This window comes from Bubalus bubalis, chromosome 3 (genome assembly GCF_019923935.1).
Source record: "Bubalus bubalis isolate 160015118507 breed Murrah chromosome 3, NDDB_SH_1, whole genome shotgun sequence".
NCBI classification, from domain to species: domain Eukaryota; kingdom Metazoa; phylum Chordata; class Mammalia; order Artiodactyla; family Bovidae; genus Bubalus; species Bubalus bubalis.
Genome location: NC_059159.1, coordinates 115,398,184 through 115,410,813, shown reverse-complemented (window position 1 = coordinate 115,410,813; position 12,630 = coordinate 115,398,184). Strand labels below are relative to the sequence as shown.

At 36.4% G+C, this 12,630-nt stretch overlaps 1 protein-coding gene across 1 annotated transcript in view; it reads right to left on the bottom strand.

The window, feature by feature from the left end:
• VPS13A (vacuolar protein sorting 13 homolog A) overlaps nucleotides 1-12,630 on the bottom strand; it is a gene marked incomplete in the record, with an annotated part of 267,525 nt that overhangs the window by 100,400 nt on the left and 154,495 nt on the right. The window contains 4 exon segments of the mRNA XM_045165068.1: nucleotides 7,106-7,338; nucleotides 8,139-8,356; nucleotides 8,891-9,060; nucleotides 9,334-9,461. Coding sequence (XP_045021003.1) covers nucleotides 7,106-7,338; nucleotides 8,139-8,356; nucleotides 8,891-9,060; nucleotides 9,334-9,461 — 749 coding nt within the window.

Sequence of the window (12,630 nt, the reverse complement as noted above, 5' to 3'; positions counted from 1 at the left end):
CCAGGTTCGATCCTTGGGTCGGGAAGATCCCCTGGAGAAGGAAATGGCAACCCACTCCAGTATTCTTGCCTGGAGAATCCCATGCACAGAGGAGCCTGGTGGGCTACAGTCCATGGGGTCGCAAAGAGTCAGACACGACTGTGCGACTACGCTTACTTAATATATTGCCAAATCGAAAGAAGTCATATGCAGACACAATAAAGCAAACTATCATCTAGGAGGAGGAACAAAATGGTGGAGGAGTAGGTGGACATGGAGTATATCTCTCTCCATGGATACGTCAGGAATACACCTTCAGACACAGAAGTGCATGCAGAACACCAGGTAAGAGGGGACAGGAGTACCTGACCAGTGGAAAGGAATATAGAACCACCCAAAACTCAGTAGGACAAAGGAACTAGGGGAAAAAACAGGAGTGTTCAGAGGACTGGACCTGCCCTTGGCAGGTGGGCAAACTGAAGCAAGGGTCCGATCCCCATATCGGGGCAATTGTCTGAGTCAGAGGAGAAACATTTAAGGCTCAGAGTGAACCAGCTGATCTGTGGCAGCCTAAATGGAATGAGAATCAGACAGTCCTTGCCACAGCCATACACAGTCTGGACAGGGACGCAGGTCCCATGGAAGGAGCAGCAGCTGGGAGCTGGAGTTTAGAGACTATGGAGCAATCCCAGTGTGAGGGCTGCTGTTGACTGTGGAGAGAGGGATTTAGATGTGAAGGAGGAGACTGTGATGGGAAATGCCTGTAGAGGAAAGCCAGGAAGCCATGGAGGCAAGGTGATACTACTGAGTCACGCATAGTGGGTGGAGCCATCACCATAGCCTCTCTCTCCCCACACGCCAGCACTGGCACCTGAACGGTAAAAAGGCTGGCCCATCAAACACCTGATGCACTGCACTACAGAGTAGGACCCCACCCAGGGTGCCCCTTTAAGTGCCTGAAATGCCGATCTATGGGTAGGAACCCAGCCAAGGGGGCCCCTCTATGTGCCTGACGTGCTGAACAACAGAGAAGGATCCCAGGCAAGGGAGCCCTCTATGTGCCTGAACGGGCGGAGCTATGGGGAAAAACTGGCCAAAGAGGCCTTCTGATTGCCAGCTACAAGAGGCTCGAAAAAAGACTGATAGGGCCATAACTCCTGTGGTGGAGGCAGTCCATGTCCCTGCACACTTGGTGCTGCCCAAGATCCCCACAAGCCAAGCAGCTGTGCCACCTTCACGCTCAACTCTCACTGGGTCAGAGCTGCTACAGGCAAAAAAAGTCTTGCATCTATGCACACAGGGTTGCTTCAGTTGGGTCCAGCTCTTTGCGAACCTGTAGACTGTGGCCTGCCAGGCTTCTGTCAGGGGGGTTCTCCAGGCAAGAATACCGGAGCATATTGGCCAATACTGGTTGCCATACCCTTCTAGAGCACTATATTTCCTGCTGCCCTAGCTGCCAACTCCCCTGAGTACCTGGTACTGCCAGAACTCTTGCAACCTAAACAGCTGCACCACCCCCCACATCTGGCCCTCACAGAGGCAAATCCAAGTCCTCCAGGGCAGCCCCAGGAGCAAACCCCACTGAACAACCCACATGCAGAGATGGAAATAAAACCACAATTGAAACCCAGGGGCAGTGTGGCTAAGGAAGAAGACTGCAAAACCTTCCCACTAGTTATACAAGCTGCAGATTAAATCCACACGATCCAATAGGCAGACTCTGTGTCTACAGAATACATAAAAGGACATTCAGAGCTCCCACAAAAGGAAAACACACTGGTTCTGATAGCTGTGGACATTGGAGAGAACACACAGGAGTAGGACCAGATTAGAATCTGAGTTGCCCCCACAGCAGGTCCAGAGATCAGCAGTTTTGGAGGGCATAAAAGGGAGGTGAGGTGGACTGCGGCCTCCAGCAAGGGAAAGGACTCTGACAGCAGTGGATCAAGAAAAACATTTATTATTCTTATGGTTTGACTTGTCCTGTAGATTCCCTTGGATTTTTTTTCTTTTCTTTTTTGCCCCTCTGTTGTAGTTGTCAATTTTTTGGCACTATGAAATCTAATTAAGTTTTTGAATTTTTTTTTTTCTCCTCAGACACATTTTTTATTGTTGTTATAAATCTCTTCCTCTACATTGGGCTTCTGCAGTTCTGGGGAGTTTTCCTTTTTATTTTCTTTTTTAATTTTAATTTTTTAAACCTATTATTATTTTTTATACATTTATACCTTTGTTTGCTTTTCATACTGTTCCTTTCCCCTTCCAGATAATCTTTAACATATATAAATCTTCATCTACCTATATTTAACTTCGCATATCTATTCTTTCTTTTCTTTCCTGTCAAACATTTGTTAGCTTTATTTTCATAGCTTTATTCCCCAACTTGCATCTTCCTTTAGTTTCGTTTTCCAGTTTCTGTTTTAGTTAGTTTTGTTCTTAACTGGTAGATATAACTCTTGATTTCCTTTGTTCACTGGGTCAATCTATTGTACTTTATTTTGTTGGACTGTTTTGATTTTGCTTATGGGTGTAATGCATATGTGTATATTCAGTTACACTTCTTATTGTTATAAACCTCTGACTCTGTGTTGGGATTTTGCAGTTCTATTTTCCTTTTTTCTTTCTTCTTCCTTTATGTCTTTCTTTTTTTTCTTTGCTCTTTTTTATAATTTTAATTTTTTAAACCTATTATTTTTTTCTCTACATTTATTTTTTGTTTGCCTTTCCTACTGTTCTTTTCCCCTTGCAGTTAATCTTTAATGTATATAAATCTTCTTCATCTACCTGTATTTAACTTTGCATATCTATTCTTTCTTTCCTTTCCTCTCAATATATGTGTTAGTTTTCTTTTCATTGCTTTATTGCATACTTGGCACCTTGCTTTAGTTTTGTTTTCCAGTTTATGCTTTAGTTTTGTTCTTAACAGGTAAATATAATTTTTGATTTCCTTTGTTCATCGGGTCAATCACTGTACTTTATTTTTGTTGGATTGTTTTGACTTTGCTTATGGATGTATATGTATATTGCATCATTTAAATTATTATTTGCCTGATTTTGTAACTGCCATTTGTCTGGGGTTCATCTTTGGTTTCTCGTTTTGGGGTATTTGTTTGTTTGTTTTTTTTTTTTTTTTTTTAATACAGCTATATTTTATTCATGATTCTTACAAAAATTACAACACAGATAATTGAAAGTATTTGCGAGACTCCACAGAGCTTTCTCATACAAGATTTTCAATAAAGGCAAATTATACAGTAGAACAGTAAAAATAGAATGCAGACAAACATCAGGGACCCAAGAGCCTTCCAAATACAGCTTCCCAAAGTCCTTATTGTTCACACAGGACATCCTGCATCTCTGGATAAAACCACCAAGATTTATATGATAAATCTTATTTTTCAGAGGCCTCCCTAAAAGTCTCTAGTGGGATCTTTCATGCCCTTCTGTACACATAGCCAAGCTAGGCTATTCATCCTATGATGCCAGATTTAAGTCCCAATAAACAAATTAGCCATGAGTACTACTAGGGGAATTTCAAACTTTAGTTCAGTATAAATTATTAATTAGCCCACTGCCCTTATCTCTGCAAGAGTCAGTGCCAGACTTGTCAACCCCAAAGACAGGCATGGCCCTGAACCACTCCAACTATAAAATAATTCTATCTCATGCTATTCTGTTTCCCTTTTCCTACTTCACTCCCCATAAACAAGATACTATGTGTTGACTCTGATGAGTGAGTGAGCAGGTAGGCATCATTTGGAGCCTTCAAGAACGGTGGATGGCAGCAGAGGGGCCTCATTTAGGTGACATATCTTCATTTTACAGTCCATGCCTGGATAATCAATGCTGTGGTCAGCTGCCCGTTGTGAGGCAGTCTAGTTGAGTTCTCTCAACCCACCATCTCTTCTAGCCATGGTTAGGGGATTCCTAGGGACTAAAGCTGTACTTGCTAGCAAGATATTGAGGAAGAATTACTAATGAGGATAAACCATAGTGGAACTTTATTGCTGCATTTATTGTGCCAACCTGAAGTTAGCTGGAATACTGTCTTCTCTATCTGACCCTGCCCATCATGTTAGAACCAATCTTTAATGAGCAGGCAGTGAAATAAATAGATATTGAAATAACCAGATAGTGAAATAACTCTAAGTAATAATCCTTACTATCCTAGAAGTCCTTTGATTGTTCCTTGTGGACTAACTATGGCCTATTTTGCTCTTAGCCCCTCCTATTCCATGTCTGAAAATTTTCTTTGTTTAAATTGTTAAACTGCTTATATTGCCCTTTTTAAAATTAATTTTTTTTTCCTTGAACATGTTATCTTTTTTTTTTAATTTTATTTTATTTTTAAACTTTACATAACTGTATTAGTTTTGCCAAATATCAAAATGAATCCACCACAGGTATACATGTGTTCCCCATCCTGAACCCTCCTCCCTCCTCCCTCCCCATTCCATCCCTCTGGGTCGTCCCAGTGCACCAGCCCCAAGCATCCAGTATCGTGCATCGAACCTGGACTGGCAACTCATTTCATACATGATATTTTACATGTTTCAATGCCATTCTCCCAAATCTTCCCACCCTCTCCCTCTCCCACAGAGTCCATAAGACTGTTCTATACATCAGTGTCTCTTTTGCTGTCTCGTACACAGGGTTATTTGTTTTTAATCTTACTTAATGCCATAACAAACCACTTGTGGAATCTTCCTTCCTGACCAGGGATCAAGCCTGGAGTGGGAACACTGACTCCAAGACCCTAGACTACCAGAGAACTAACCCTAGGGAGTACCAAATAATGAGAACTCACACAAAGCAAACCACTTGAGTATAAGACCTGGCATCACCCAACCATCAGTAACACCCTGTACAGGATGCCTCATCTAAACAACAAACAAAAAAATACAAACCCAATCACCAGCAGACAGGACGGATTACCTCCTCACTCACCCTTGCCCGTCAGAGGAAAAACAAACAAACAAAAGAACAAAAACTCATCACAAATCTCAGCCTATAGGAAGCTTACACAACCACTGCACCAAACATAGGAGGCCAGAAACCAAAAGGAAGAAAGAAGTCAACCTTTTACCCTGGGAAAAGACCACAAACACAGTAAGTTGAAAAAACAAATTATGAAGATTGGCTGAATGGATACAAAAACAAGATACATATATATGCTGTCTACAAGAAACCCACTTCAGACCTAAAGACACATATAGATGGAAAGTGAGAGGATGGAAAAATATACTCCATGCAAATGGAAAGCAGAAGAAAGCTGGAGTAGCAATCCTCATATCAGACAAAACAGACCTTAAAATAAAGATGATTACAAGAAATAAGGACACTACATTGATTGATCAAAGGATCAATCCAAGAGGAAGACATAAAAATTGTAAATATCTATGCACCCAACATAGGAGCACCTCAATACATAAGACAAACACTAAAAGGCATAAAAGGAGAAATTGACAGTAACACAGTAATAATAGGAGATTTGAACACCCCACTCCCACCAATGGACATTTCATCAAAACTGAAAATTGAAAAGAAACACAAGTCTTAAATGATACATTAGATGAGATGGATCTCATTGATATCTTCAGGACATTCCATCCAAATGCAGAAGAATACACCTTCTTCTCAAGTGCACGTGGAACATTCTCCAGGACAGACCACATCTTGGGTCACAAATCAAACCTCAGTTAATTTAAGAAAACTGAAACCATATCAAGCATCTTCTCTGACCACAACGTTATGAGACTAGATATCAATTACAAGAAAAAAACTGTAAGAAAAACAAACACATGGAGATTAAATAACATGTTTCTAAATAACCAATAGATTACTGAAGATGTCAAAAGGGAAATCAAAAAACTTCTAGAAACAAATGACAATCTAAACATGACAACTCTAAAACCTAACAGGATGCAGCAAAAGCAGTCCTAAGAGGGACGTTTATAGCAATACAACCCTACCTCAAGAAACAAGAAAAATATCAAATAGACAACCTAACTTTACACCTAAACTGGAAAAAGAAGAACAAAAAAACCCCAAAATTAGTAGAAGGAAAGAAATAATAAAGGTCCAAGCAGAAATACATGAAAAAGAAATGAAAGAAATAACAGTAAAGATTAATAAAATGAAAAGCTGGTTCTTTGAGAAGATACAGAAAATTCACAAACCATGAGCCAGACTCAATAAGGAAAAAAAAGAGAGAAGAATCAAGTGAACAAAATTAGAAAAACAAAGGAAAGGTTACAACAGACAAATGCTCTTGCACTGTTGGTGGGAATGTAAATGGATACAGCCACTATGGAAGACAGTATGGAGAGTCCTTAAAAAAAACTACGAATAAAATCACCATATGACCCAGCAATCCCACTCCTAGGTACATACCCTGAGGAAATCAAAACTGAAAAAACACACGTATCCCACTGTTCATTGCAGCACTGTTTACAGTACCTAGAACATGGAAGCAACCTAGATGTCCACTGACAGATGAAAGGATAAAGAAGTTGTGGTACAGTTTCATAAGTGTTTTATAAGAGTGCTAGGAGTCAGATAGTAAACTTGAAAAGACGTCTTTGAAGAAACAAATTTTAATCAGTTATGAAGAGGAGGAAGGCCAAGAGGATACTAGAAAATAAAATACAAATGGGAAGCATGCCAGAGCACATGACTGACGGTTCAAACAAGCCACAGGGAGAAAAGCAAGTAGCACATCTGAGAAAAACAGGTCTAGATGGGAGAAAAAATTAAAATAATAAAACTGAAACAACACAACAAACAATTGGTACAAAGTCTTAACCGCCTAAAAGCAGTGTAGAATTGGCATGGAAACAAAATCAGAGTATAGTCTTCACTGAGACTAAATACTGAGAAGTATTTAGATAAAATCAACTTTTCAGTGTGACCGTTCCCATAAATACACAAAACAATGAGGAACAAATGGAAAAAATGAAAAGAGAGTTTAAAAGCTGGTGCAATAATAATCTAAATTAGGCTCTCCAAGACGAAAGAAAAGTATTTTATAGAATAAGTTGGAGAGTATGTAGCCACTTTCCTAAAGTGATACACGCTAAATATAAAACAGTTTACAATTAAGCTGACAAGTAAATAGAAAACTCACAGTAGTGATTTTTCCTTTTCTCTTGACTGGAAGAAATGGGCATGCTCTCACTTGGAGATCTTTAATGGCAGCAGTCATTGTATCATTTTCAAAGTCACCTAGCCAATATATTTCACACTGTGTTGTAATGACTAAGGCAGGAGCATCATTTCTTGTCATATCAGCGACAAACACAATTTCAGGATTTTTAATAGTGATGTTCATTTCCCACTTTTCTGATTGCTGTTTAGGTACTAAAATAAAAACACAGATAATGTCTTAAAACAGCTATAAATCTTTCTTATATTATGAAAAATTATTTATAGGAAAATGATATCTCTATTTGAAGTAAAAGCAAAATAGAAATACTTAGATCCCAAAAGAATTTACTGAAAGTCTCCTAGTATAAGATTTAAAGAACTCATAGCCATTAGAATATTTTAAAATGTGAGGGGAAATCTCTACTATTTAATGGCAGAGCTAAAAATAAACTAGTTTCTAACTCTTAGCTTGACACTCTTTCTACTACACTACAAGGAATGAAATATATAAAAGATAATAGAAAATTATAAATGTAACAAGAATAAAAGAACTTTAGGGACTTCTCTGCGGTCCAGTAGGTAAGACTCTGCACTTTCCCTGCAGGGAGCGTGAGTTCAATCCCTGATTGAGTGGCCTGGCCAGAAAGCAAACATAAGCATATAAATAAAAGGCAAGTTTAAGTTACAATACTATCTTTAATTATGAAAAGGAGTCATTGTTTCATTATTGTCTCCTTCGAAGAAAATCTTTCAAATTATTGTCTTCAAAAAAGTACAATTACTTATTTTAACATGGGTCTCATAATTTTTGAACCCAGTATTTACTTATGACTTGAAAAATACAGAAACTGTCTGTCTTATCAGAAAACACATTTAAATTTTCCTCTTACCTCTGAAAAATAAAGATTTCTAACTTATTGATCCTGTTATCCTCATCATCTAGAAGGATAATCAAGCTAAGTGTTCTTACAGCACTTCAGTAACGGATATGGAAGATTTTACCAATAACTAACCTTCTTCTTTAGCAGGCCACGTTTGAACACTGGTTTCTACGGCAGTGCCTGTAGTGTAGGCCTCAAGAAAGACATTTGCAACTGTCAGCAGAAATTCCACACTTGCACAAATATACATTTCTTGAAGGACTATATCAGCCACCCAACCATCTCGGATCGTCCTATACCTTACATCCATCATGTCCTTTTTGTCAAACCCAACTGTCAGTCCTATCATTCTGAAAAACACAATCACAATTCCTATGAGTGTCCTGCACATAATCAAACATACCAATAAAACTCAAAGGTCTCTCATTGCTTTCACTGACAGCAAGCCAACGTTCTGAAGTAATTTCTCTTAGTAGGATAAGAGAAATAATAAATTTAGACTTCAGGAGCACAATTGTTTCATAATATAGGAAGTATATCCTTAAGAAATTATCAGAATTTTGAATCTCAGCATATTTTTTCTACAAATTTTCATATATTACCCATTACAATTGTATGGATTCATAACTCAGATAATAGATATTAATTTAACACCAATTTAATTACACTGATTATTTCTATTTAACCATTTTTTTTCTGTTCAACCCTTCAGCAAGAACAGCACATAAACAGAGCATTTAAAATGTTGACTGAGAACTATGGAATCAACTGCGTTAAAGCTTTGAAGATTTCAGATTATACCCGGAAAATGCATATGCAACTTTGAGAGTAAGTTCTGTAAAATACACCAACCATTGCTCAATAAAAATTTAAAACACTATTACCTAGGAGTTGCCTTCTTGATATGAGGCCTTTTGTCATCTAAAATACAGTTTTTTAATGAGAAGGAAGAAAATATTGAGTCATCTGTATACATTTTTAAAGTGCTTGTAATATTCTCCAACTTAAATTCAGCAAGTTTCAGAGAAGGATCACGAATATCTGTAAAGGAAGTCTGAGGAAAAAAATCAATACAAATTTTACACAAAAATACAAATTTAAAACATATTTTACGATATGAAATACCACATTCTCTATCTCCAAGAGCTCATAATGAAAGGCATATATTAACTTTAAAATATCATTTTTCATATCAAAGGCTATATGTAAGAAAACTCATTTTAAAAGGCAAATAGTTAATGTGAAAAGTGCAACAATTTTTCTCAAAGGAACAGATACAACAAAACACAGCAAACAGCAAAAATATAGTTTTTCTTCTTCAACTTACCTGTTTAGGACCTGGACTATACAGCACCATGGTGAGATAACCGGTTGTGAAACTCATATTCAGTGCTGTCTTCACTTGAGCAGCATGTGAATGTACTTCCACCACAGCAGCTGTCACTACAGTTGTGCCTTGGAAAAATTAGTTAGTGATAAAAGGAAAAGGTCAGGAACGGTAGAACTCATTAAAATGGAATTAAAGTAGATTTACCATAATTATTAAATCAATGGGTATAGTACAATATTTTTCCAAAAATTGAAAAAGATTTAAAAATTCAGATGTTGAACTCACTTAACTCCACGGTTAGCATTCTTTACATAATAATCTGGGAGTATAAATTAAACTCCTGGTTTACTTTTAATAAACTCTTGGTTTAATTTTTGTAAAATGAGAATAAAAGAACTAACCCCTGGGTCTGTTTTGGCAATTCAGGGAAACAGCATGTGTAAAATGTATACCAGCATACCTGGCATATGTGTTTTGTATTTACATTTTACTTCAAAAAAACTAAAACCAAACAAGATGCTTTAGATGACATTTTAAAAATGTTCCACTAACCAAAAGGATCCAAAATTCAGTCTTTTCTACATTTCATATTTTGGGGCAAGGTATTATATACACATGGTACATTTTAAATGGATTCTGTAGACCTATTAATCCTTCTCTTGGCTGTATTGCTCTGTCAATGATTACTGGTTGAATAGGAATGTAATCACATTCTTGCTTTGTTCCTACTTTAGGTGGAAAACTTTCCATTTCACCTTTAAATATACCTTTTAGATATTTCTAGTTTTTATCACAAATAGGTGACTTATTAAATGCTTTTTCTGCATCTATTCAGGTGATATAATTTTTTCTCCTTTTTCTATTAATTTGGTGTTGCCTTAATTGATTTTTGAGGGTTAAACGAACTCTGCATTTCAGGATAAGTCTAAGTCAAGATGACACATCCTACATGCTTATTGCTGGATTTAGTATGCTATGCTGTTAAGAATTTTTATTCCTGTGTTCATTAGGGATATTAGGTGCAATATTCTTTCCTCAAAGTTCTTTTTTATTTTTTATTTGGGTTTTTGGTATCAGGCTAATGCTTGCTTTATAAAATGACTAAGGAAGTGTTCCCTCCTCCTCTATTTTCCAAAAGGTTTGTTTAACACTGGTATCTTACTTAAATGTTTAATAAAATTCACCACTGAAATTCAATTCTTTTAATAGATGCAGAACTATTCATCTTATTTCTATTTCATCCTATGTCAGTTTTGGTAACTTTTTCAAAAAATTTGTACATTTCATGTAAGCTGTAGAGTTTATTATCATAAAATTATTTATACATAATAATTTCTACACAGTAGAAAGTAAAAATGACTTTCTCAGCATTACTGACTACATAGAAAACCCTAAGAAGTCTCCAACAAACTACTAGAATTAAGAAATCAATTTAGCATTTATAAGAAGATATAGGGTTACTATGCAAATATCAATTGTATCAGTAACAACTGAGAAATATACTTTTAAAAATATTTGCAGTAGCATCAAAAAACATACTTAGGAAGAAGTTCAACACAATTATGCAAGACTGCTACACTGAAAAATCTCAGTACTGAGACTGAAAAATCTCAGTATTTTAAATGAAGAGACTAATGTGTGCTCAATCACTCAGTAATGCCCGACTCTTTCTGACTCTCTGGATTGTAGCCTGCCAGGCTTTTCTTTGTCCATGGAATTTCCCAGGCAAGAATAATTGGAATGGGTTGCCATTTCCTTTTCTAGGGGATCTTCCAGACACAGGGATCAAATCCACATCTCCTACATTGCACGTGGATTCTTTACCTGCTAGGCATCATGGAAGCCCCAATAGCTTATTATTTTACTTCCTCTATTGCTACAACACAACACATGCATCTCTCAAGGGAAAAAAAAAAGTATCTCTTCACGCATTCTAAAAATGGCTCAAAATCATGCAAAACAGTTCACTTCACTTCTGCACCAGAATGTACTGTATATATATTTCTCCCTTCCTTGGAACAGAAAACATGTCTTCCTCTCCCATATTACTGAATGTGGCATAGTTAACACCTCATTCTACATGTTATATAGAATTTATGTCACTTTTCTTAAGACATTTGTCCTTTTTTCTTAAAGCATTCTAAATTCCTTTGAATGAAAACTAAGTACTTTCTAGCCTAGTAACAGATAATTTGGGGATTCCTTTTTAATGCTTTCTGTATTTGAATCCCATGTTTTCCCTTTTCCTGGATTCCTTATTTGCTTTGCTAGAATATATTTTCAAACTACCAGCATACCTCAGAGACTGCAAGATTGGTTCCAGACTACTACAATAAAATGAATACCACAACAAAGCAAGTCACACAAACTGGTTTTCCAGTGCATATAAAATGTTATGTTTATACTATATTATAGTCTATAATAACACAATAGCATTATGTTTTTAAAATATATATACCTTAATTAAAAACTAAGTTTGTTAGAAAAATGGCACCCAGATAGACTTTCTTGACTCAGGATTGCCACAAACCTTAAATTTGTAAAAACTGCAATGTCTGAGAAACACAATAAAAATGAAGTGCAATAAAATGAGCTGTACCTGAATGGGTATAAAGAAAGTCAACTTTGAGTCACTGGAAATCTAAAAATTGTTTTCACATTTGGATGACGGTTTGACCATATATAGAATTCTAACTTCAAAATTATTTTCCTTAGAAATATATTTTCCAATATTACCCCACTGTCTTTTATCCTCCATCAATCCCATCCCATCCAGTTTCATTCATGATGAATCTGATTCCAGTCACTTTTTTTTCTAAGCCCTAACAGGCAGCCTGGTATTCTTCAATATTACATCTGTTGTTCTGACATTTCACGAAAATGTGTTTGCATGGAGAGTATTCAACCAGCTTGAAACTGGGTAGATTCTTTATATCCAAGAATTTGTTTCAATATTTACTTAGTTCTATAGAGTTCTCTTCTGGGAACTCTTTCTTATCTTAGGAAGACAGAAGGTAGTGATGGTAGGATTCAGTTCTTATACTCCTAGAATTCTGTTTTTATGAATTAGAGTTAGTTTTCTGTTCACATTCTCTTTTTTTTCTTCAATTATTTTTGTCTCATTCAAGAAACACTATTCTGTTTATCCTGCCTGCTTTTATGCTTGGGTTCTTATGATTTTCTTTATATCTGACCATTAATATTTAACTATAAAGTACTGGGTTGGTTATTCTAGCTAGTAAGAATGATGATTTCTATAATGTTATAAATAAATGTAAGGTTGTTTCTTTACTG